Raw genomic sequence first — 23,142 nt, forward strand, 5'->3', positions numbered from 1 at the left:
TGAAATATGATTCAACTCTTGCACTGTCCATCAAGAGCTGAGGATATAAGTGGTGGTAATATAGTATGGGGTAGAAAGTGTTTCAAGATACTGGTGGTTACAACGTCTTGGAGTGTGACTGTAGGCTGAGACGAGAACTCACCTTGTGTGAGAGATGAAAGTGTAATGGGAAGTATGAGAGGGGGGGGGGGTCGCGTACATAGGCAGCTTCCACAACTAAATTATCATTATACGTCTCATAAAACATAGTGCTTCCTGTGCTTTGTCGGGAACTTTCTATTTAAATTATTGCTGTAAACATTGTATATTAGTTCTGTGTATATTGTAGATCTCAAAATAATTTTTACTTCAGTTTATCTGCATATATATATATATATATATATATATATATATATATATATATATATATATATATATATATATATATATAAATATATATATATATATATATATATATATATATATATATATATATATATATATATATATATATATATATATATATATATATATATATATATATATATATATATATATGTCGTGCCGAATAGGCAGAACTTGCGATCTTGGCTTAAATAGCAAGGTTCATCTTGCCATATAGGACAAGTGAAAATTTGTGTATGCAATAATTTCGCCAAAATCATTCTGACCCTAACGAAAAAAATATATTTCACTGTATTTGTTTAGTATTAAATTACTGTAAACAAATCTAAATTATATTTAGTTGGGTTAGGCTAAAATAAATTGCTCTTGTTATAATAAGGTTAGGTAAGTTTTCTAAGATTCTTTTGGTACAAAATTATAAATTTTTACATTAACATTAATGAAAAAAATATATCTTTAAACGTATAAGAGAAAATTTCAGAAAGGACTTAATTTTAAATGAGTTCTTGCTAATTGACCAGTTTCACATATTCGGCACGACATATATATATATATATATATATATATATATATATATATATATATATATATATATATATATATATATATATATATGTGTGTGTGTGTGTGTGTGTGTGTGTGTGTGTGTCGTGCCGAATAGGTAAAACGTGATTTTGGTTTAAATAACAATGCTCTTCTTGCCGAATAAGGCAAGCAAAAATTTGCGTATGCAATAATTTCGCAAAATTAATTCTGAACCTAACAAAAAATATATATTTCATTGTGTTTGTTTATTAAATTATTGTAAACTTATCTACAATACGTTTAGTTGGATTATGCTGAATTAAATTGCGCTTGTTATAATAAGGTTAGGTAAGTTTTCTAAGGTTCTTTTGGTACAAAATTATTAATTTTTACATTAACATAAATAAAAAAAATGTATCTTTAAACGTATAAGAGAAAATTTTAGAAAGGACAGTTTTAAATGAGTTTTTGCTAACACACACACACACACACACACATTATATATATATATATATATATATATATATATATATATATATATATATATATATATATATATATATATATATATATATATAAGTGAGCTTATGAGAGGTTTTTACAAAGCAGAAGTGTTATAAGAACAGCAGATTATATGGACAGTAAAAGAAAGGTGCAGACAGTGGTGAGCGCGTGCAAAAGGAGAGCAGATGATAGAGTGGGAGAGGCACTGTCAAGAAATTTTAATGAAAATAAGAAAAAATTTTGGAGTGAGTTAAACAAGGTAAGAAAGCCTAGGGAAAGTATGGATTTGTCAGTTAAAAACAGAGTAAGGGAGTTAGTAGATGGGGAGAGGGAGGTATTAGGTAGATGGCGAGAATATTTTGAGGAACTTTTAAAGGTTGAGGAAGAAAGGGAGGTGGTAATTTCATGCACTGGTCAGGGAGGTATACCATCTTTTAGGAGTGAAGAAGAGCAGAATGTAAGTGTGGGGGAGGTACGTGAGGCATTACGTAGAATGAAAGGGGGTAAAGCAGCTGGAACTGATGGGATCATGACAGAAATGTTAAAAGCAGGGGGGATATAGTGTTGGAGTGATTGGTACTTTTGTTTAATAAATGTATGAAAGAGGGGAAGGTGCCTAGGGATTGGCGGAGAGCATGTATAGTCCCTTTATATAAAGGGAAAGGGGACAAAAGAGATTGTAAAAATTATAGAGGAATAAGTTTATTGAGTATACCAGGAAAAGTGTATGGTAGGGTTATAATTGAAAGAATTAGAGGTAAGACAGAATGTAGGATTGCGGATGAGCAAGGAGGTTTCAGAGTGGGTAGGGGATGTATAGATCAAGTGTTTACATTGAAGCATATAGGTGAACAGTATTTAGATAAAGGTAGGGAAGTTTTTATTGCATTTATGGATTTAGAAAAGGCATATGATAGAGTGGATAGGGGAGCAATGTGGCAGATGTTGCAAGTATATGGAATAGGTGGTAAGTTACTAAATGCTGTAAAGAGTTTTTATGAGGATAGTGAGGCTCAGGTTAGGGTGTGTAGAAGAGAGGGACACTACTTCCCGGTAAAAGTAGGTCTTAGACAGGGATGTGTAATGTCACCATGGTTGTTTAATATATTTATAGATGGGGTTGTAAAAGAAGTAAATGCTAGGGTGTTCGGGAGAGGGGTGGGATTAAATTATGGGGAATCAAATTCAAAATGGGAATTAACACAGTTACTTTTTGCTGATGATACTGTGCTTATGGGAGATTCTAAAGAAAAATTGCAAAGGTTAGTGGATGAGTTTGGGAATGTGTGTAAAGGTAGAAAGTTGAAAGTGAACATAGAAAAGAGTAAGGTGATGAGGGTATCAAATGATTTAGATAAAGAAAAATTGGATATCAAATTGGGGAGGAGGAGTATGGAAGAAGTAAATGTTTTCAGATACTTGGGAGTTGACGTGTCGGCGGATGGATTTATGAAGGATGAGGTTAATCATAGAATTGATGAGGGAAAAAAGGTGAGTGGTGCATTGAGGTATATGTGGAGTCAAAAAACGTTATCTATGGAGGCAAAGAAGGGAATGTATGAAAGTATAGTAGTACCAACACTCTTATATGGGTGTGAAGCTTGGGTGGTAAATGCAGCAGCGAGGAGACGGTTGGAGGCAGTGGAGATGTCCTGTCTAAGGGCAATGTGTGGTGTAAATATTATGCAGAAAATTCGGAGTGTGGAAATTAGGAAAAGGTGTGGAGTTAATAAAAGTATTAGTCAGAGGGCAGAAGAGGGGTTGTTGAGGTGGTTTGGTCATTTAGAGAGAATGGATCAAAGTAGAATGACATGGAAAGCATATAAATCTATAGGGGAAGGAAGGCGAGGTAGGGGTCGTCCTCGAAAGGGTTGGAGAGAGGGGGTAAAGGAGGTTTTATGGGCAAGGGGCTTGGACTTCCAGCAAGCGTGCGTGAGCGTGTTAGATAGGAGTGAATGGAGACGAATGGTACTTGAGACCTGACGATCTGTTGGAGTGTGAGCAGGGTAATATTTAGTGAAGGGATTCAGGGAAACCGGTTATTTTCATATAGTCGGACTTGAGTCCTGGAAATGGGAAGTACAATGCCTGCACTTTAAAGGAGGGGTTTGGGATATTGGCAATTTGGAGGGATATGTTGTGTATCTTTATATGTGTATGCTTCTAAACTGTTGTATTCTGAGCACCTCTGCAAAAACAGTGATTATGTGCGAGTGTGGTGAGTGTTGAATGATGATGAAAGCATTTTCTTTTTGGGGATTTGAATATATATATATATATATATATATATATATATATATATATATATATATATATATATATATATATATATATATATATATGTGTGTGTGTGTGTGTGTGTACATAATTGGATGATGGTTAATAAGACAATCATTGTGTGTGTTCCTAATGTTAGGCGACATTCGACATTTACTTGTTTAATCGCGAGATAAAAACTGCTTTCTTCCACTAACGGTGTTGTTTTTGTACCTTGTGCAGCATTATCGTTTTTGTTCTGTTTTATTTGTTGTCGTAGAGGAAAAGTTGAGAGTTCCAGCCACTGTTGTGTTTGTAACATAAACACTACGATATATTTTTATGAGTTATGTCGACAATATTGCGGATGAGTACATTTATAAGTTGACCTGGTTACAGTAACAAGTGACTGTGTACTAACCTGTGCACCTGGGTTGAACTGTAGCTCCTGAGCTCTACTTCAAGTGTGAAAGAGACACAAGCATGTAGAACGGGCGTTTATCTGCACAATGTTTCGCTCTAAGCAGACAGTTAAGTCACCGACTTAATAAATTAATTAATAACCTAATCACTGACTTGAAAAATGCTACTTTGTGGAAAGTCAATAACGTTCAGTTCCTCGTACTTTTTATTTATCCTCTGCTTAAGAGATTTGCTTTGATGCCAGGGAAATTAACCTCTTTATCCTTTCCGTCAATCTAACCCGACTTCCTGCCTTTCTCCCAGGCGCCGTGTGATCCCTACGGATTTAGCGCTTCCATGTTCCAAGGGTCAGAGACCCTTGGAGCATGGGGTAAGTGTGCTCTAAAGTTCCTCAAAGAGGTGGGTGAAAAGCTCGTCACGGTAACTAAGAATCACAGAGCGGCCAGCTTCCTCTTTCAGAGACTCAATGTCGAGATCCACAGGAAAAATGCCTGCAGCATTATAGACACGCGGCCCACTGCCGGGAGCTGAACGAGGTATTCGAGATGTAGGCTCTTGAGATGTGATTTATGTTGTTCTACTCCCTATTGTATTTTTGTCAATGTATTTTGTCTTTAAATAAAGTCGACATAGAATATAGAATATAGGGGATGGTAGGAAAAGAAAATATTCAAACAGCTTCGGGGAGAACCTCAAGTTTTCCCTGAAGTAGGTTTATTCTTTTCTCTGTTGATGAGGACCCTCAGTCCAGTTCCAGAGGTGGTACCTCCATATATATATATATATATAAGTAGTCGATTTTTCCACTGGGGGAGGAACTTCCGGTTGGGCCTTTCCCTGGGCGAGGAACTTCCGGTTTGGGCCTTCCACAGAGCGAGGAACTTCCGGTTGGGCCTTCCACTGAGCGAGGTATCCGGTCTAGGACCAGCAGCTGGAGGGTCACCTTTTCACACCTAGGTGTTACTTCCGGTTTTGACCTTGACCTCGCCCTCGAGACTACCTCACCCTTGACCCCCCCCCCAACCAATACCCCCACCCACGACTCCCCCTTTGCGACCCCCCGTCGCGCCGCGCGCCCGCGCGCCCGCCCGCGCGCCCCGCCCGCGCGCCCCCGCCCGCGCCTTCTGCTGCGCCTTCTGCAGCGTCGTCCGGATCGCCCCCCGCGCCTCGAATTTTTTTTTTCTTATGATCTCCTCGGATCAAGTTTTTGGATTCCCCCCTATGGGGTTTTCGAATTTTTTTTGAATTTCATTTTCTTGTGCTCTCCATCTCCTCGGATCAAGTTTTTAAGGTTCCCCCTCTCACTTTCACCCCCATCCCAAAATTTCTCTACCAAGTTTTTGGATATGGGGGTTTTCCATCTCCTCGGATCAAGTTTTTTTGGATTCCCCCCTATGGGGTTTTTCGAAATTCTTATGGGATCCCCCCTCCCACTTTCACCCCCACCCCAAAATTTCTCGAATCAAAAGTCTCCATCTCCTCGGATCAAGGTTTTTGGATTCCCCCCTATGGGGTTTTCGAAATTCTCCAATTCCTCGGATCAAGTTTTTTTGGGTACCCCTCCTTTCACCCCCCATCCCCAAATTTTCTCGATAATACAAGTTTTGGATACTCCCCCCTATGGGGTTCTCAATATCAAAGTCTCCATCTCCTCGGATCCCCCTCCCACTTTCACCCCCCCAATCCCAAAAATTTCTCGACAATACAATTTTTTGGATCCCCCCCCTATGGGGTTTTCGAAATTCCTCGGATCAAATTTTTGAGGTTCCCCCTCTCACTTTCACCCCAAATTTTCTCGACAATACCATGACTCCATCTCCTTGGATCAAGTTTTTTGGATCCCCCCTATGGGGTTTTCGAAATTCTCCATCTCCTTGGATCAAGTTTTTTGGATGGAGTTTTCGAAATTCCTCGGATCAAGTTTTTGGAATCCCCCCTCTGGGGGTAAGCATGCTTACTACAGGTCTAAACATCTTCCCCTTATTATTTTAAAATGAACTAAAAGTTTCCTCTCATTAAGTTAAATGAACTAAAAGTTTCCTCTCATTAAGTTAAATGAACTAAAAAAAGCGTTTACTCGGCGGTCAGTGACGTCACGCGCACACAGGTTGAATCAGGTCGGTCCTTTTAGTTCCTATGTCAGTGACGTCACGCGCACACAGGTTGAATCTTTGTCGATCCTTTTAGTTCATTCAAGTTAATAAGGGGATATAGTACCTACATCATAGGGAAAACATTTTCATCATCAGAAAGACACATTTTTTTCGTTAATACCCCACCCTCCCAAACCCTCACACTCCAACCAACACCTCACAATTTTCACTCATAACCCCCAATTTTTCTCGTTTTAACCCTTTTAGTTCATTAAAGTGGGACACACATGCATCAGAAAGTCACCACATCGCTTACATCCACTTTTCGTTAAATTCACTACTCACAATTTTACATATTACGAAGTTAAATACGCACTTTTACTTTGAACATCTTCAAAACACTCATAAATCATTTGAATACTCACAAAAACATCATTCGAACACCCCCAAAATCACCTCTGAATACTCCCAGAACACCTTCATAAGTACTCTTGCACATCATTTGAACACCTTCATAAGTACTCTCTTAATCATTTGTACACCTTCATTTGTACAAAAAAACACCTTTGAATACTCACATAAACACCCTTGAACACCTTCAAAACACCTTTGAATAACCTCAAAACACCTTTGAACACCTTCAAAACACCCTTGATCACCTTCAAAACACCCTTGAACACTCTCAAAAACAACATTTGAACACACTCAAAACACCTTTGAACATTTCCAAAACACTATTTGAGTACTCCCAAATAAGATTTTGACATCTCTAATTTATCTGCACTTACACATTTCATTAAATTACAACTCATCCCCTCAGTCTCCAGACTAGGCATTTTCTCGTTTTTACCCTTTTAGTTCATTAAAGTTATTAAGGGGACACAATACATCAGAAAAAAGTCACAAAAACTAACTCAAACACTTTACTTTGAACACCCCCAAAGTACTCTCATAATCATTTGAATACTCACATAAACACCCTTGAACACCTTCAAAACACCTTTGAATATCGTTTTAAACTAATTTCATCACAACCCACTTATATCATCTTTTTTCGGTAACTCTAATTCGACTACACTACCCTCATCAATTACCAACAAATTTTACACGTTTTAACTAATGTCATCACTGTAACCAAGATTTTCACAAAAAAAAAAAAAAAAAAAAAAAAAAAAAAAACTCTATGACACCCACAACCCACATTTTTCTCGTTTTAACCCTTTTAGTTCACACAGTACACAGTCACCCACAACACCCACAATTTTTTCTCGTTTTAACCCTTTTAGTTCATTAAAGTTAATAAGGGGACACACTACATCAGAAAAAGTCCCAACAACAACCCACTTATAACATCTTTTTTCGGTATCTCTAGTTCGACAACAACACCCACATCCCACAACACCCACGAACATTTCCAAAACACTATTTGAGTACTCCCAATTACACCACTGATTACTACTAAAACACCACTGAATTCAATCAAAAACACCCTTCAACACCTTCAAACACCCTTGAACACCTTCAAAACACTCTTGAACACTTTTCAAAAACACCTTTGAACATTTCCAATCAACACTGAAACACTTCCAAAAAACACAATTTGAGTACTCCCAATTACACCACTGAATACTACTAAAACACCGCTGAATTCAATCAAAACACCCTTCAACACCTTCAAAACACCTTTGAACACCTTCAAAACACCTTTGACACCTTCAAAAACACCTTTGAACATTTCCAATCAACACTGAAACACTTCCAAAAAAAACACAATTTGAGTACTCCCAATTACACCACTGAATACTACTAAAACACCGCTGAATTCAATCAAAACACCCTTCAACACCTTCAAAACACCTTTGAACACCTTTGAACACCTTCAAAAAAAACAACATTTGAACACACTCAAAACACCTTTGAACACCTTTGAACATTTCCAAACAACACTGAAACACTTCCAAAAACACCATTTGAGTACTCCCAAATACACCACTGAATACTAAAACACCACTGAATACACTCAAAACACCACCAAAATCACCATAAACTAAGATCAACACCCACATCCCACAACACCCACAACCCACAACACCCACATTTTTTTTTTCTCGTTTTATCTAATTTCATCAGAAAGTCACAACACCCACACCCCCCATTTTTTTCTCGTTTTAACCCTTTTAGTTCATTAAAGTTAATAAGGGGACACACTACATCAGAAAAAGTCCCAACAACAACCCACTTATAACATTTTTTTTCGGTATCTCTAGTTCGACAACAACACCCACAACACCCACATCCCACAACACCCATGAACATTTCCAAAACACTATTTGAGTACTCCCAATTACACCACTGATTACTACTAAAACACCGCTGAATTCAATCAAAACACCCTTCAACACCTTCAAACACCCTTGAACACCTTCAAAACACTCTTGAACACTTTTCAAAAACACCTTTGAACATTTCCAATCAACACTGAAACACTTCCAAAAAACACCATTTGAGTACTCCCAATTACACCACTGATTACTACTAAAACACCGCTGAATTCAATCAAAACACCCTTCAACACCTTCAAACACCCATGAACACACTCACAACACCCTACACCACCTTCAAAAACACCTTTGAACACCTTCAAAACACCTTCAAAACACTCTCATAATCATTTGAACACACTCAAAACACCTTTGAATAACCTCAAAACACCTTCGAACACCTTCAAAACACCCTTGAACACCCTTGATCACCTTCAAAAAAAACAACATTTGAACACACTCAAAACACCTTTGAACACCTTTGAACATTTCCAAACAACACTGAAACACTTCCAAAAACACCATTTGAGTACTCCCAAATACACCACTGAATACTAAAACACCACTGAATACACTCAAAACACCACCAAAATCACCATAAACTAAGATCAACACCCACATCCCACAACACCCACAACCCACAACACCCACAATTTTTTCTCGTTTTATCTAATTTCATCAGAAAGTCACAACACCCACACCCCCCATTTTTTTCTCGTTTTAACCCTTTTAGTTCATTAAAGTTAATAAGGGGACACACTACATCAGAAAAAGTCCCAACAACAACCCACTTATAACATTTTTTTTTTCGGTATCTCTAGTTCGACAACAACACCCACAACACCCACATCCCACAACACCCATGAACATTTCCAAAACACTATTTGAGTACTCCCAATTACACCACTGATTACTACTAAAACACCGCTGAATTCAATCAAAACACCCTTCAACACCTTCAAACACCCTTGAACACCTTCAAAACACTCTTGAACACTTTTCAAAAACACCTTTGAACATTTCCAATCAACACTGAAACACTTCCAAAAACACCATTTGAGTACTCCCAATTACACCACTGATTACTACTAAAACACCGCTGAATTCAATCAAAACACCCTTCAACACCTTCAAACACCCTTGAACACACTCAAAACACCCTTCAACACCTTCAAAACACCTTTGAACACCTTCAAAACACCTTTGAACACATTCAAAACACTCTCATAATCATTTGAACACACTCAAAACACCTTTGAATAACCTCAAAACACCTTCGAACACCTTCAAAACACCCTTGAACACCCTTGATCACCTTCAAAAAAAACAACATTTGAACACACTCAAAACACCTTTGAACACCTTTGAACATTTCCAAACAACACTGAAACACTTCCAAAAACACCATTTGAGTACTCCCAAATACACCACTGAATACTAAAACACCACTGAATACACTCAAAACACCACCAAAATCACCATAAACTAAGATCAACACCCACATCCCACAACACCCACAACCCACAACACCCACAATTTTTTCTCGTTTTATCTAATTTCATCAGAAAGTCACAACACCCACACCCCCCATTTTTTTCTCGTTTTAACCCTTTTAGTTCATTAAAGTTAATAAGGGGCCACACTACATCAGAAAAAGTCACAAAAACAACCCACTTATAACGTCTTTTCGGTATCTCTAGTTCGACAACAACACCCACATCCCACATCACCCACATCCCACATCCCCCACACACACACACACAGACACACACACACACATCCCTAACCTAGCCTAACCTAACCTAACTTATCCTAACCTAACCTAACCTAACCTAACCTAACCTAACCTAACTTATCCTAACCTAGCCTAACCTAACCTAACCTTACCTAAATTATCCTAACCTAACCTAACCTAGCCTAACCTAACCTAACTTAACCTAACCTAACCTAACCGAACCTACCCTAACCTAACCTTACCTAACCTAACCTAGCCTAACCTAACCTAACCTAACTTAACCTAACCCAACCTAACCTAACCTAACCTAGCCTAACCTAACTTAACCTAACCTAACCTAACCTACCCTAACCTAACCTAACCTAACCTATCTTAACCTTACCTAACCTAACCTAGCCGAACCTATCCTAACCTAACCTAAAATATATTGGAACACTTCCAAAATACATTAGAGTACTCCAGAATTACTTTGAACGACTCCATTTTTGGATATTTCCAAATTAGTTTTGAAAACTTTATCGTAAAATCGAACATTATTTTCTTGTTGGTAAAACACACTCAATGGTAGAAATATTTACTCGATTTCCGAATAGAAGCACTGTCCTCGCTCTGAGAGACTCATTGTGGGTCACCCCAACACATGGTGTAATGCGCTTCACACCCAAGGTAGAACATAACACCTGCGTCAACTCAGGACAGACAGGCGCCATGTAATGCGGGTAACATCCAAGGTAGAAAATCATCTCTTTCCAGACCAACTGTCTATCCTAACCTAACCTAACCTAACCTAATTCCTAACCTAACCTAACCTCACCTAACCGAACCTAACCTAACTCCATCAATCACCTCTATCCTAACCTAACCTAACCTAACCTAACCCAACCTAACTCCATCAAACACCTCTATCCTAACCTAACCTAACCTATCCTAACCTAACCTAACTCCATCAAACACCTCGAATACTACCTAACTTAACCTAACCTAACCTTACCTAACCTACCGAACCTAACCTAACCTAACCTAACCTATCCTAACCTGTCCCAACCTAACCTAACCTAACCTATCCTAACCTAACCTAACCTAACCTAACCTAACTTATCCTAAGCTAACCTAACCTAACTTATCCTAACCTAACCTATCCTAACCTAACCTAAACACTGACTAACTTTGAACCAACTCTGAACACCACTGATCTTCTTCAAAAAATGCTCTGCACATCATTTGAACACCTTCAAAAAAAAACACCATCAAACACCTCCGAATACTCCCAAAAAAAAAACACTACTGATTACTACCAAATCACCACTGAATACTACCAATCACCGTCAAAATCACCAGAAACTAAGTTTAACATCACCATCTAACATCCTTTTTATAGAAATCCCCTCAAATCACTATAACCAAGAACTCCCTCCCCATTTGGCGCATAAAAAAAAAAGCATGAACACAAACCTAATACGCAAACACTTAGTACATGATCACCATCAACTGAAAACATATCTTATACACACACATAATATAAGACAATCACCAACTACAATCACCCATGTTCACTTACCTCAAAATCACTAATATCACAGAAAACAATCATTTTTATAAACATTTCACACACACACACACAAAAAAAAATCATATTTGACAATATCTAAGCGCACTCACCTCACTACCACCAACACACGATGTCTCACCTCACAGGACCGACGAGCTCACCTCCAGTGACGTCACACTCCCATTGTGTTACTTGGTGGTTGGTAACATCACACCTAACCCCCCTTGTTTCAACCTGTTGTACCCTACATTATCTAAGAACACTATATCCAAGACGATTACCAGATTTTATGATCCCCAACACCAAGATCACAGAAAACACACATTTTTATAATTATTCACACAAAAATCACGATCACCAATTCCATATCATGTTTACCGTCATCTATCAACACTAATCACCAAGATCACCAAAAAATCTAAGATCATGCATCTCAAAACTACTATGATCACTGAAAACACTTATTTTTTAAACATTCGCACAAAAATAAGACATACACAAAAATACCACAACACTTCCACCAACATCTATAACATAACATGAGCACTATAACATATCACTATCACAAAAAAAATAATACACAAACACCCACATATTATACATTTCAATTGGAAATTTAAGACATGAGACATACACACCAAATCTAAGACATTCACCTCCAACTAAGACATACACATCACCCCTAAAACTTCCTTCCTTATTCATTCCGTATATCTCCTAGAGCTGTTTTAACCCCGACGGTTCCATCACGACGTAGGAGCCAGAGGAACCATCACCACTCCAACACCACCTACTACACTCTGGCTCCTACGTCGTGGTGGATCCGTCGGGGTTAAAACAGCTCTAGGAGATATGCGGAATGAATAAGGAAGGAAGTTTTAAGGGTGATGTGTATGTCTTAGTTGGAGGTGAATGTCTTAGATTTGGTGTGTATGTCTCATGTCTTAAATTTCCAATTGAAATGTATAATATGTGGGTGTTTGTGTATTATTTTTTTTTGTGATAGTGATATGTTATAGTGCTCATGTTATGTTATAGATGTTGGTGGAAGTGTTGTGGTATTTTTGTGTATGTCTTATTTTTGTGCGAATGTTTAAAAAATAAGTGTTTTCAGTGATCATAGTAGTTTTGAGATGCATGATCTTAGATTTTTTGGTGATCTTGGTGATTAGTGTTGATAGATGACGGTAAACATGATATGGAATTGGTGATCGTGATTTTTGTGTGAATAATTATAAAAATGTGTGTTTTCTGTGATCTTGGTGTTGGGGATCATAAAATCTGGTAATCGTCTTGGATATAGTGTTCTTAGATAATGTAGGGTACAACAGGTTGAAACAAGGGGGGTTAGGTGTGATGTTACCAACCACCAAGTAACACAATGGGAGTGTGACGTCACTGGAGGTGAGCTCGTCGGTCCTGTGAGGTGAGACATCGTGTGTTGGTGGTAGTGAGGTGAGTGCGCTTAGATATTGTCAAATATGATTTTTTTTTTGTGTGTGTGTGTGTGTGAAATGTTTATAAAAATGATTGTTTTCTGTGATATTAGTGATTTTGAGGTAAGTGAACATGGGTGATTGTAGTTGGTGATTGTCTTATATTATGTGTGTGTATAAGATATGTTTTCAGTTGATGGTGATCATGTACTAAGTGTTTGCGTATTAGGTTTGTGTTCATGCTTTTTTTTTTATGCGCCAAATGGGGAGGGAGTTCTTGGTTATAGTGATTTGAGGGGATTTCTATAAAAAGGATGTTAGATGGTGATGTTAAACTTAGTTTCTGGTGATTTTGACGGTGATTGGTAGTATTCAGTGGTGATTTGGTAGTAATCAGTAGTGTTTTTTTTGGGAGTATTCGGAGGTGTTTGATGGTGTTTTTTTTTGAAGGTGTTCAAATGATGTGCAGAGCATTTTTTGAAGAAGATCAGTGGTGTTCAGAGTTGGTTCAAAGTTAGTCAGTGTTTAGGTTAGGTTAGGATAGGTTAGGTTAGGATAAGTTAGGTTAGGTTAGCTTAGGATAGTTAGTTAGGTTAGGTTAGGTTAGGTTAGGATAGGTTAGGTTAGGTTAGGTTGGGACAGGTTAGGATAGGTTAGGTTAGGTTAGGTTAGGTTCGGTAGGTTAGGTAAGGTTAGGTTAGGTTAAGTTAGGTAGTATTCGAGGTGTTTGATGGAGTTAGGTTAGGTTAGGATAGGTTAGGTTAGGTTAGGATAGAGGTGTTTGATGGAGTTAGGTTGGGTTAGGTTAGGTTAGGTTAGGTTAGGATAGAGGTGATTGATGGAGTTAGGTTAGGTTCGGTTAGGTGAGGTTAGGTTAGGTTAGGAATTAGGTTAGGTTAGGTTAGGTTAGGATAGACAGTTGGTCTGGAAAGAGATGATTTTCTACCTTGGATGTTACCCGCATTACATGGCGCCTGTCTGTCCTGAGTTGACGCAGGTGTTATGTTCTACCTTGGGTGTGAAGCGCATTACACCATGTGTTGGGGTGACCCACAATGAGTCTCTCAGAGCGAGGACAGTGCTTCTATTCGGAAATCGAGTAAATATTTCTACCATTGAGTGTGTTTTACCAACAAGAAAATAATGTTCGATTTTACGATAAAGTTTTCAAAACTAATTTGGAAATATCCAAAAATGGAGTCGTTCAAAGTAATTCTGGAGTACTCTAATGTATTTTGGAAGTGTTCCAATATATTTTAGGTTAGGTTAGGATAGGTTCGGCTAGGTTAGGTTAGGTAAGGTTAAGATAGGTTAGGTTAGGTTAGGTTAGGGTAGGTTAGGTTAGGTTAGGTTAAGTTAGGTTAGGCTAGGTTAGGTTAGGTTAGGTTGGGTTAGGTTAAGTTAGGTTAGGTTAGGTTAGGCTAGGTTAGGTTAGGTAAGGTTAGGTTAGGGTAGGTTCGGTTAGGTTAGGTTAGGTTAAGTTAGGTTAGGTTAGGCTAGGTTAGGTTAGGTTAGGATAATTTAGGTAAGGTTAGGTTAGGTTAGGCTAGGTTAGGATAAGTTAGGTTAGGTTAGGTTAGGTTAGGTTAGGTTAGGTTAGGTTAGGATAAGTTAGGTTAGGTTAGGCTAGGTTAGGGATGTGTGTGTGTGTGTCTGTGTGTGTGTGTGTGGGGGATGTGGGATGTGGGTGATGTGGGATGTGGGTGTTGTTGTCGAACTAGAGATACCGAAAAGACGTTATAAGTGGGTTGTTTTTGTGACTTTTTCTGATGTAGTGTGGCCCCTTATTAACTTTAATGAACTAAAAGGGTTAAAACGAGAAAAAAATGGGGGGTGTGGGTGTTGTGACTTTCTGATGAAATTAGATAAAACGAGAAAAAATTGTGGGGTGTTGTGGGTGTTGTGGGATGTGGGTGTTGATCTTAGTTTATGGTGATTTTGGTGGTGTTTTGAGTGTATTCAGTGGTGTTTTAGTATTCAGTGGTGTATTTGGGAGTACTCAAATGGTGTTTTTGGAAGTGTTTCAGTGTTGTTTGGAAATGTTCAAAGGTGTTCAAAGGTGTTTTGAGTGTGTTCAAATGTTGTTTTTTTTGAAGGTGATCAAGGGTGTTCAAGGGTGTTTTGAAGGTGTTCGAAGGTGTTTTGAGGTTATTCAAAGGTGTTTTGAGTGTGTTCAAATGATTATGAGAGTGTTTTGAATGTGTTCAAAGGTGTTTTGAAGGTGTTCAAAGGTGTTTTGAAGGTGTTGAAGGGTGTTTTGAGTGTGTTCAAGGGTGTTTGAAGGTGTTGAAGGGTGTTTTGATTGAATTCAGCGGTGTTTTAGTAGTAATCAGTGGTGTAATTGGGAGTACTCAAATGGTGTTTTTGGAAGTGTTTCAGTGTTGATTGGAAATGTTCAAAGGTGTTTTTGAAAAGTGTTCAAGAGTGTTTTGAAGGTGTTCAAGGGTGTTTGAAGGTGTTGAAGGGTGTTTTGATTGAATTCAGCGGTGTTTTAGTAGTAATCAGTGGTGTAATTGGGAGTACTCAAATAGTGTTTTGGAAATGTTCATGGGTGTTGTGGGATGTGGGTGTTGTGGGTGTTGTTGTCGAACTAGAGATACCGAAAAAAAATGTTATAAGTGGGTTGTTGTTGGGACTTTTTCTGATGTAGTGTGTCCCCTTATTAACTTTAATGAACTAAAAGGGTTAAAACGAGAAAAAAATGGGGGGTGTGGGTGTTGTGACTTTCTGATGAAATTAGATAAAACGAGAAAAAAAATGTGGGTGTTGTGGGTTGTGGGTGTTGTGGGATGTGGGTGTTGATCTTAGTTTATGGTGATTTTGGTGGTGTTTTGAGTGTATTCAGTGGTGTTTTAGTATTCAGTGGTGTATTTGGGAGTACTCAAATGGTGTTTTTGGAAGTGTTTCAGTGTTGTTTGGAAATGTTCAAAGGTGTTCAAAGGTGTTTTGAGTGTGTTCAAATGTTGTTTTTTTTGAAGGTGTTCAAAGGTGTTCAAAGGTGTTTTGAAGGTGTTGAAGGGTGTTTTGATTGAATTCAGCGGTGTTTTAGTAGTATTCAGTGGTGTAATTGGGAGTACTCAAATTGTGTTTTTTTTGGAAGTGTTTCAGTGTTGATTGGAAATGTTCAAAGGTGTTTTTGAAGGTGTCAAAGGTGTTTTGAAGGTGTTCAAAGGTGTTTTGAAGGTGTTGAAGGGTGTTTTGATTGAATTCAGCGGTGTTTTAGTAGTATTCAGTGGTGTAATTGGGAGTACTCAAATTGTGTTTTTTGGAAGTGTTTCAGTGTTGATTGGAAATGTTCAAAGGTGTTTTTGAAAAGTGTTCAAGAGTGTTTTGAAGGTGTTCAAGGGTGTTTGAAGGTGTTGAAGGGTGTTTTTGATTGAATTCAGTGGTGTTTTAGTAGTAATCAGTGGTGTAATTGGGAGTACTCAAATAGTGTTTTGGAAATGTTCGTGGGTGTTGTGGGATGTGGGTGTTGTTGTCGAACTAGAGATACCGAAAAAAGATGTTATAAGTGGGTTGTTGTTGGGACTTTTTCTGATGTAGTGTGTCCCCTTATTAACTTTAATGAACTAAAAGGGTTAAAACGAGAAAAATTGTGGGTGTTGTGGGGTGTGTGTGTGCGTGTGTGTTAGGTGTCATAGAGTTTTTTTTTTTTTTTGTGAAAATCTTGGTTACAGTGATGACATTAGTTAAAACGTGTAAAATTTGTTGGTAATTGATGAGGGTAGTGTAGTCGAATTAGAGTTACCGAAAAAAGATGATATAAGTGGGTTGTGATGAAATTAGTTTAAAACGATATTCAAAGGTGTTTTGAAGGTGTTCAAGGGTGTTTATGTGAGTATTCAAATGATTATGAGAGTACTTTGGGGGTGTTCAAAGTAAAGTGTTTGAGTTAGTTTTTGTGACTTTTTTCTGATGTATTGTGTCCCCTTAATAACTTTAATGAACTAAAAGGGTAAAAACGAGAAAATGCCTAGTCTGGAGACTGAGGGGATGAGTTGTAATTTAATGAAATGTGTAAGTGCAGATAAATTAGAGATGTCAAATCTTATTTGGGAGTACTCAAATAGTGTTTTGGAAATGTTCAAAGGTGTTTTGAGTGTGTTCAAATGTTGTTTTTGAGAGTGTTCAAGGGTGTTTTGAAGGTGATCAAGGGTGTTTTGAAGGTGTTCAAAGGTGTTTTGAGGTTATTCAAAGGTGTTTTGAAGGTGTTCAAGGGTGTTTATGTGAGTATTCAAAGGTTTTTTTTTGAAGGTGTACAAATGATTAAGAGAGTACTTATGAAGGTGTTCAAATGATGTGCAAGAGTACTTATGAAGGTGTTCTGGGAGTATTCAGAGGTGATTTTGGGGGTGTTCGAATGATGTTTTTGTGAGTATTCAAATGATTTATGAGTGTTTTGAAGATGTTCAAAGTAAAAGTGCGTATTTAACTTCGTAATATGTAAAATTGTGAGTAGTGAATTTAACGAAAAGTGGATGTAAGCGATGTGGTGACTTTCTGATGCATGTGTGCCCCACTTTAATGAACTAAAAGGGTTAAAACGAGAAAAATTGGGGTTATGAGTGAAAATTGTGAGGTGATGGTTGGAGTGTGAGGGTTTGGGAGGTTACTTCGTGGGGAGTGACCTGAGATGAAATAGTTAAAAAATGTCTAGACTTGTGTTGTAAAGAAATTGTGGGTATTAACGAAAAAAATGTGTCTTTCTGATGATGAAAATGTTTTCCCTATGATGTAGGTACTATATCCCCTTATTAACTTGAATGAACTAAAAGGATCGACAAAGATTCAGCCTGTGTGCGCGTGACGTCACTGACATAGGAGCGACCTGATTCAACCTGTGTGCTGGGTCAACACGTGACGTCACTGACCGCCGAGTAAACGCTTTTTTTAGTTCATTTAACTTAATGAGAGGAAACTTTTAGTTCATTTAACTTAATGAGAGGAAACTTTTAGTTCATTTTAAAATAATAAGGGGAAGATGTTTAGACCTGTAGTAAGCATGCTTACCCCCAGAGGGGGGATTCCAAAAACTTGATCCGAGGAATTGGAGAATTTCGAAAACCCCATCCAAAAAACTTGATCCAAGGAGATGGAGAATTTCGAAAACCCCATAGGGGGGATCCAAAAAACTTGATCCAAGGAGATGGAGTCATGGTATTGTCGAGAAAATTTGGGGTGAAAGTGAGAGGGGGAACCTCAAAAATTTGATCCGAGGAATTTCGAAAACCCCATAGGGGGGATCCAAAAAATTGTATTGTCGAGAAATTTTTGGGGTTGGGGGGTGAAAGTGGGAGGGGGATCCGAGGAGATGGAGAGTTTGATATTGAGAACCCCATAGGGGGGAGTATCCAAAACTTGTATTATCGAGAAAATTTGGGGATGGGGGGTGAAAGGAGGGGTACCCAAAAAAACCTTGATTCAAGGAGATGGAGAATTTCGAAAACCCCATAGGGGGGAATCCAAAAAACTTGATCCGAGGAGATGGAGACTTTTGATTCCGAGAAATTTTGGGGTGGGGGTGAAAGTGGGAGGGGGGATCCGAGGAGATCATAAGAATTTCGAAAACCCCCATAGGGGGGAATCCAAAAAAACTTGATCCGAGGAGATGGAGAAACCCCCATAGGGGGGAATCCAAAAACTTGGTAATATTGAGAAATTTTGGGATGGGGGTGAAAGTGAGAGGGGGAAACTCAAAAATTTGATCCGAGGAGATGGAGAGCACAAGAAAATGAAATTCAAAAAAAAATCGAAAACCCCATAGGGGAGGAATCCAAAAACTTGATCCAAGGAGATCATAAGAAAAAAAATTCGAGGCGCGGGGGCGATCCGGACGATGCTGCAGAAGGCGCAGCAGAAGGCGCGGGCGGGGCGCGCGGGCGGGGCGCGCGGGCGGGCGCGCGGGCGCGCGGCGCGACGGGGGTCGCAAAGGGGGAGTCGTGGGTGGGGGTATTGGTTGGGGGGGGGGGTCAAGGGTGAGGTAGTCTCGAGGGCGAGGTCAAGGTCAAAACCGGAAGTAACACCTAGGTGTGAAAAGGTGACCCTCCAGCTGCTGGTCCTAGACCGGATACCTCGCTCAGTGGAAGGCCCAACCGGAAGTTCCTCGCTCTGTGGAAGGCCCAAACCGGAAGTTCCTCGCCCAGGGAAAGGCCCAACCGGAAGTTCCTCCCCCAGTGGAAAAATCGACTACTTATATATATATATATATGTATATATATATATATATATATATATATATATATATATATATATATATATATATATATATATATATATATATATGAAGGATGGAAAGCAGATTGCCTGGGACTACACATGTGCCGCCACATTGGCAGACACCTACTTGCCAAACTCCGTAGTGGAAGGGGGTGGAGCTGCCAGCCACAGGGAGACCCAGAAGATCCGCAAACATGAAGACCTTCCCCCTTGCTATAACTTCATCCCAATAGGGTCGGAGACCCTTGGAGCATGGGGCAAGTGTGCTCTAAAGTTCCTAATAGAGCTGGGTGAAAAGCTCATCATAGAAACCAAGGACCACAGGGCGACCAGCTTCCTCTTTCAGAGACTCAGTGTTGCGATCCAGAGAGGAAATGCCTGCAGCATTCTGGGCACGCGGCCCACCGCCGGGGAGCTGGACGAAGTATTCGAGATGTAGCTCTGAGTTACCTATGTTGTTTTACTTTCTATCGTATTTTTGTGAATGTTTTGTCTATATATATATATATATATATATATATATATATATATATATATATATATATATATATATATATATATATATATATATATATATATCTGTTAATGGTTACGAAGATCATAGCCCCCGCGGCCCGCTCTCAGATCAGGACCCGTAAGTTTCACAAGAAATATTACAGGAATAAAAGCTATCAAACGACAAACAGGAAATTTCTGATAAATGTTTCCTGAATGAAAGTAGAAGTTTGTACGCTACACTTGCCATTTTGTGCGTTTGTGAGACAAATAAAAGACCGGGAAGCTTGCAAGAGTGCAAAGCATTTAACAGGCTACAGTTTTCACAGAGATTGTATCTCCTGGCTTTCAACCGACCTATTGCCAGAGTACAAAACATTTAACAGATCGTTGTACCTTTCTGGATGGTTGGTATGTACTACCGTGTTTACCAGAGACATGTACTGTTTAAGTTATCCCGAACGAAACCTAGGGAATGAAGCTGCAAAACAGACACGCTGATAACATACTAAGGATGAATGGAAACTTGTATTGAGATAACATGTACAAGTCATGAGACTAAACTTTTTCAGAAAAACTTGTTCTCCCTCAGAAACATTGTGTGAGTCAAGGTTTCCATTCTGCCAGTGTCTTTATCAAAAAGAAACATACTGAGTTTCCTGGAATCCTAATATATGTTGGCCAGTGGTATAAACCTTGGTAATTGATACCGGCAAATTAGTTTTAAAAGACACGTGAGCAAACACTAGGACATATCAGAAAACGTTTTCTAATAAATATATCCTAGTGTTTGCTCATATGTTTACCAGTGATTCGTGCACCTAGAAACCAGCTGAGCATCTGCCTATCACACGAGGCTATACAGACAGGGCGATCATTTATATTTATACGCAGTATAACATTAGTTCAGTTATTAAATGCATAGTGTGCGCCACAGACCGCTTTCAAATAACGAAATTTTCGATAAAAACAATTTCCACAGTCACATGGATGTGCCGGCATCAGTCTCTCCAGACATGTTTTTATCAGTGGTGGACTGTTGACTTTGTTGCTTTTACTTCATTTATTACCGTAGGAATAATGCAGGTTTAGTGCCTGTTTTGTAATATAATGTTTTATTACTATTATTATTTTCCCCACTACTTAAAAACTGTGAAACGCTTCTTCGTGTTCAAAGATAGTTGGTCGTTTTCAAAATTTATGTATCCTTCTTCGAGTCCTCACAAGCCATCCCCTGAAGAGAGGTTCCTTGATCCTGGTAAGGGTCTCTTGATCCAAGTAGTTGCACTTTTGCTCCGCTTCCTTGGATCTAACCTGATTGCTTCTCGTTCCCAGGCGCTACATGACCCTATGAGTTTAGCGTTTTCCGTAAATATAATAATTAACAAAAAAGTCATGTTGACTCGGGCCTTAAACTCAAAATACCTAACATTAATCTTAGGTTAGATTAGGTAAGATTTGTCAGGAAACAGGACAAGTGTTTCCTGACGCTGACGCGGATTTTAGTCATATGATGGCCCAGCTGTAGCATTTGGTCATCTGACCAAAGCCTTCCACTGGCTTACCGGTCCACCCCCTTAAAAAATACGATTATGATTATAACCATTTCAATCCAATGTTCTAATCTCCAACACACACAGATAATTGACCTAACACTGGGCGCCTCATCACCTCCATCTGCCTCACCTTTCTCCATTTATCTACTCTCGCTCCCTAATAATGGTCTACGATGTACTGAGACTATGTTGATGTTCTGCTTATTCTTAAAATTCGGAGCCCTGACACAGCTGCTGAGATTCACGATAGCTGTGCACCTGTGTTTTACCTTTTTTCAGTTATGAAAACAGTTTATTCCGTTTCCTACGCTGGGCTATTTTTATTACTGTAGGTCAGTGTCGTGTTTTGATTTAAATATTAAGAACAGTGTTGCGGTTAAGATTTTTGTTGTTCATCGCTGGTTACTCTAGTTTAATTAAGACTTAAGTGACAGGTTATCACTCATAGCAACATATGCTTTTTGGCCGAAATAACCTGTTGCAGACACCATGAGATTGTGATTAATAATAATAATATTATTATTATTATTATTATTATTATTATTATTATTATTATTGTTGTTGTTGTATTCAAAAGAAATCCATAACCTGATATTTTATGACTGGTATATTAGTCTTTTCGTTTAGAATCAAATTGAATCAAATATAATTATTTTCTTTTTCATTCGTAATGCCTCAAGCATTCCGAAAATCTCAAAGAGTGTTTTCACATTTCCTTATACAAGTTTCTGTGAAACTGGTTTCTGAAAGAACTATAAGTGCAGCCGGAAGTGCTAGGCATACCCAGAATTCATCCGTAGCAGTTAATATTTTTTGTATATTGGAAATCGTCCCACTGACACGGTTTTTTTTCTGTTGCAGTTTTGTAAGGTGTCCAGGAAGCAACCAGTTCTCAGGAGACTAGAAGGTTGAGAACAAAAAACTTGCCTATACGGCTAGAGGTAAGACTGTTCTACTCACTACACGAAGTGAACACAAGAGCCACTGTTGCCCATGTTCTGCTGCTCCTGACTACTATTACTACCACCGGACAAGAATCTGGGTTACTATGAGGCTGCTTCTGTGGACGGCGCTCCTGGTATGCTGCATGGGTAAGTTTTTCACCGCCCAAGTGTCCATTTTCTCTAGTAATTTATAGATCAAGCTTTGAAGTTGTTTTGTATAAGTATGGACCTGATTTTTTCAGCATACCACAGATTTCGGAGTAAATAAGATTACATGGTTTTCTTCCCACGCAGCAAGAAATTATCAACAATAAAAGGTTATTTGTCGATCAACTGGGATGGTAGTTATGGAAGTGAAACCCACCAAAACTCTTACAATATCAACTCTAAATTGCTAATTATAATATATATATATATATATATATATATATATATATATATATATATATATATATATATATATATATATACGCACCTTGATGTTGGTGAAGGGAATTAATTGCAGTTATCCTTCCCATCCTGGCGCTGTATGACCCTTACGACTTTAGAACTTTCCTGTAAATATAATAATAATAATTTATATAAATAATGAAAAGCACAAAGTTTTATTTTCATTGACTAATAATGAATATTGAATAATAGAGGTAACACTGAGTTAGTTTGTAATGAACATTCATTTTTGGGGTTATGCATTTAATTATACAA

At 38.4% G+C, this 23,142-nt stretch overlaps 1 protein-coding gene across 3 annotated transcripts in view; it reads left to right on the forward strand.

The window, feature by feature from the left end:
* The window catches only part of LOC128684857 (uncharacterized), a 131,562-nt gene that overhangs the window by 75,953 nt on the left and 32,467 nt on the right, over window positions 1-23,142 (forward strand). For all 3 annotated transcript variants that reach the window (XM_053771166.2, XM_053771167.2, XM_053771168.2), the window contains exon 2: window positions 22,355-22,584. In XM_053771166.2, coding sequence (XP_053627141.2) covers window positions 22,542-22,584 — 43 coding nt within the window. In that variant the 5' untranslated portion in view covers window positions 22,355-22,541. The remainder of the gene's footprint in view (window positions 1-22,354; window positions 22,585-23,142) is intronic.

The sequence above is a fragment of the Cherax quadricarinatus genome, chromosome 5 (genome assembly GCF_038502225.1).
Source record: "Cherax quadricarinatus isolate ZL_2023a chromosome 5, ASM3850222v1, whole genome shotgun sequence".
NCBI classification, from domain to species: Eukaryota; Metazoa; Arthropoda; class Malacostraca; order Decapoda; family Parastacidae; genus Cherax; species Cherax quadricarinatus.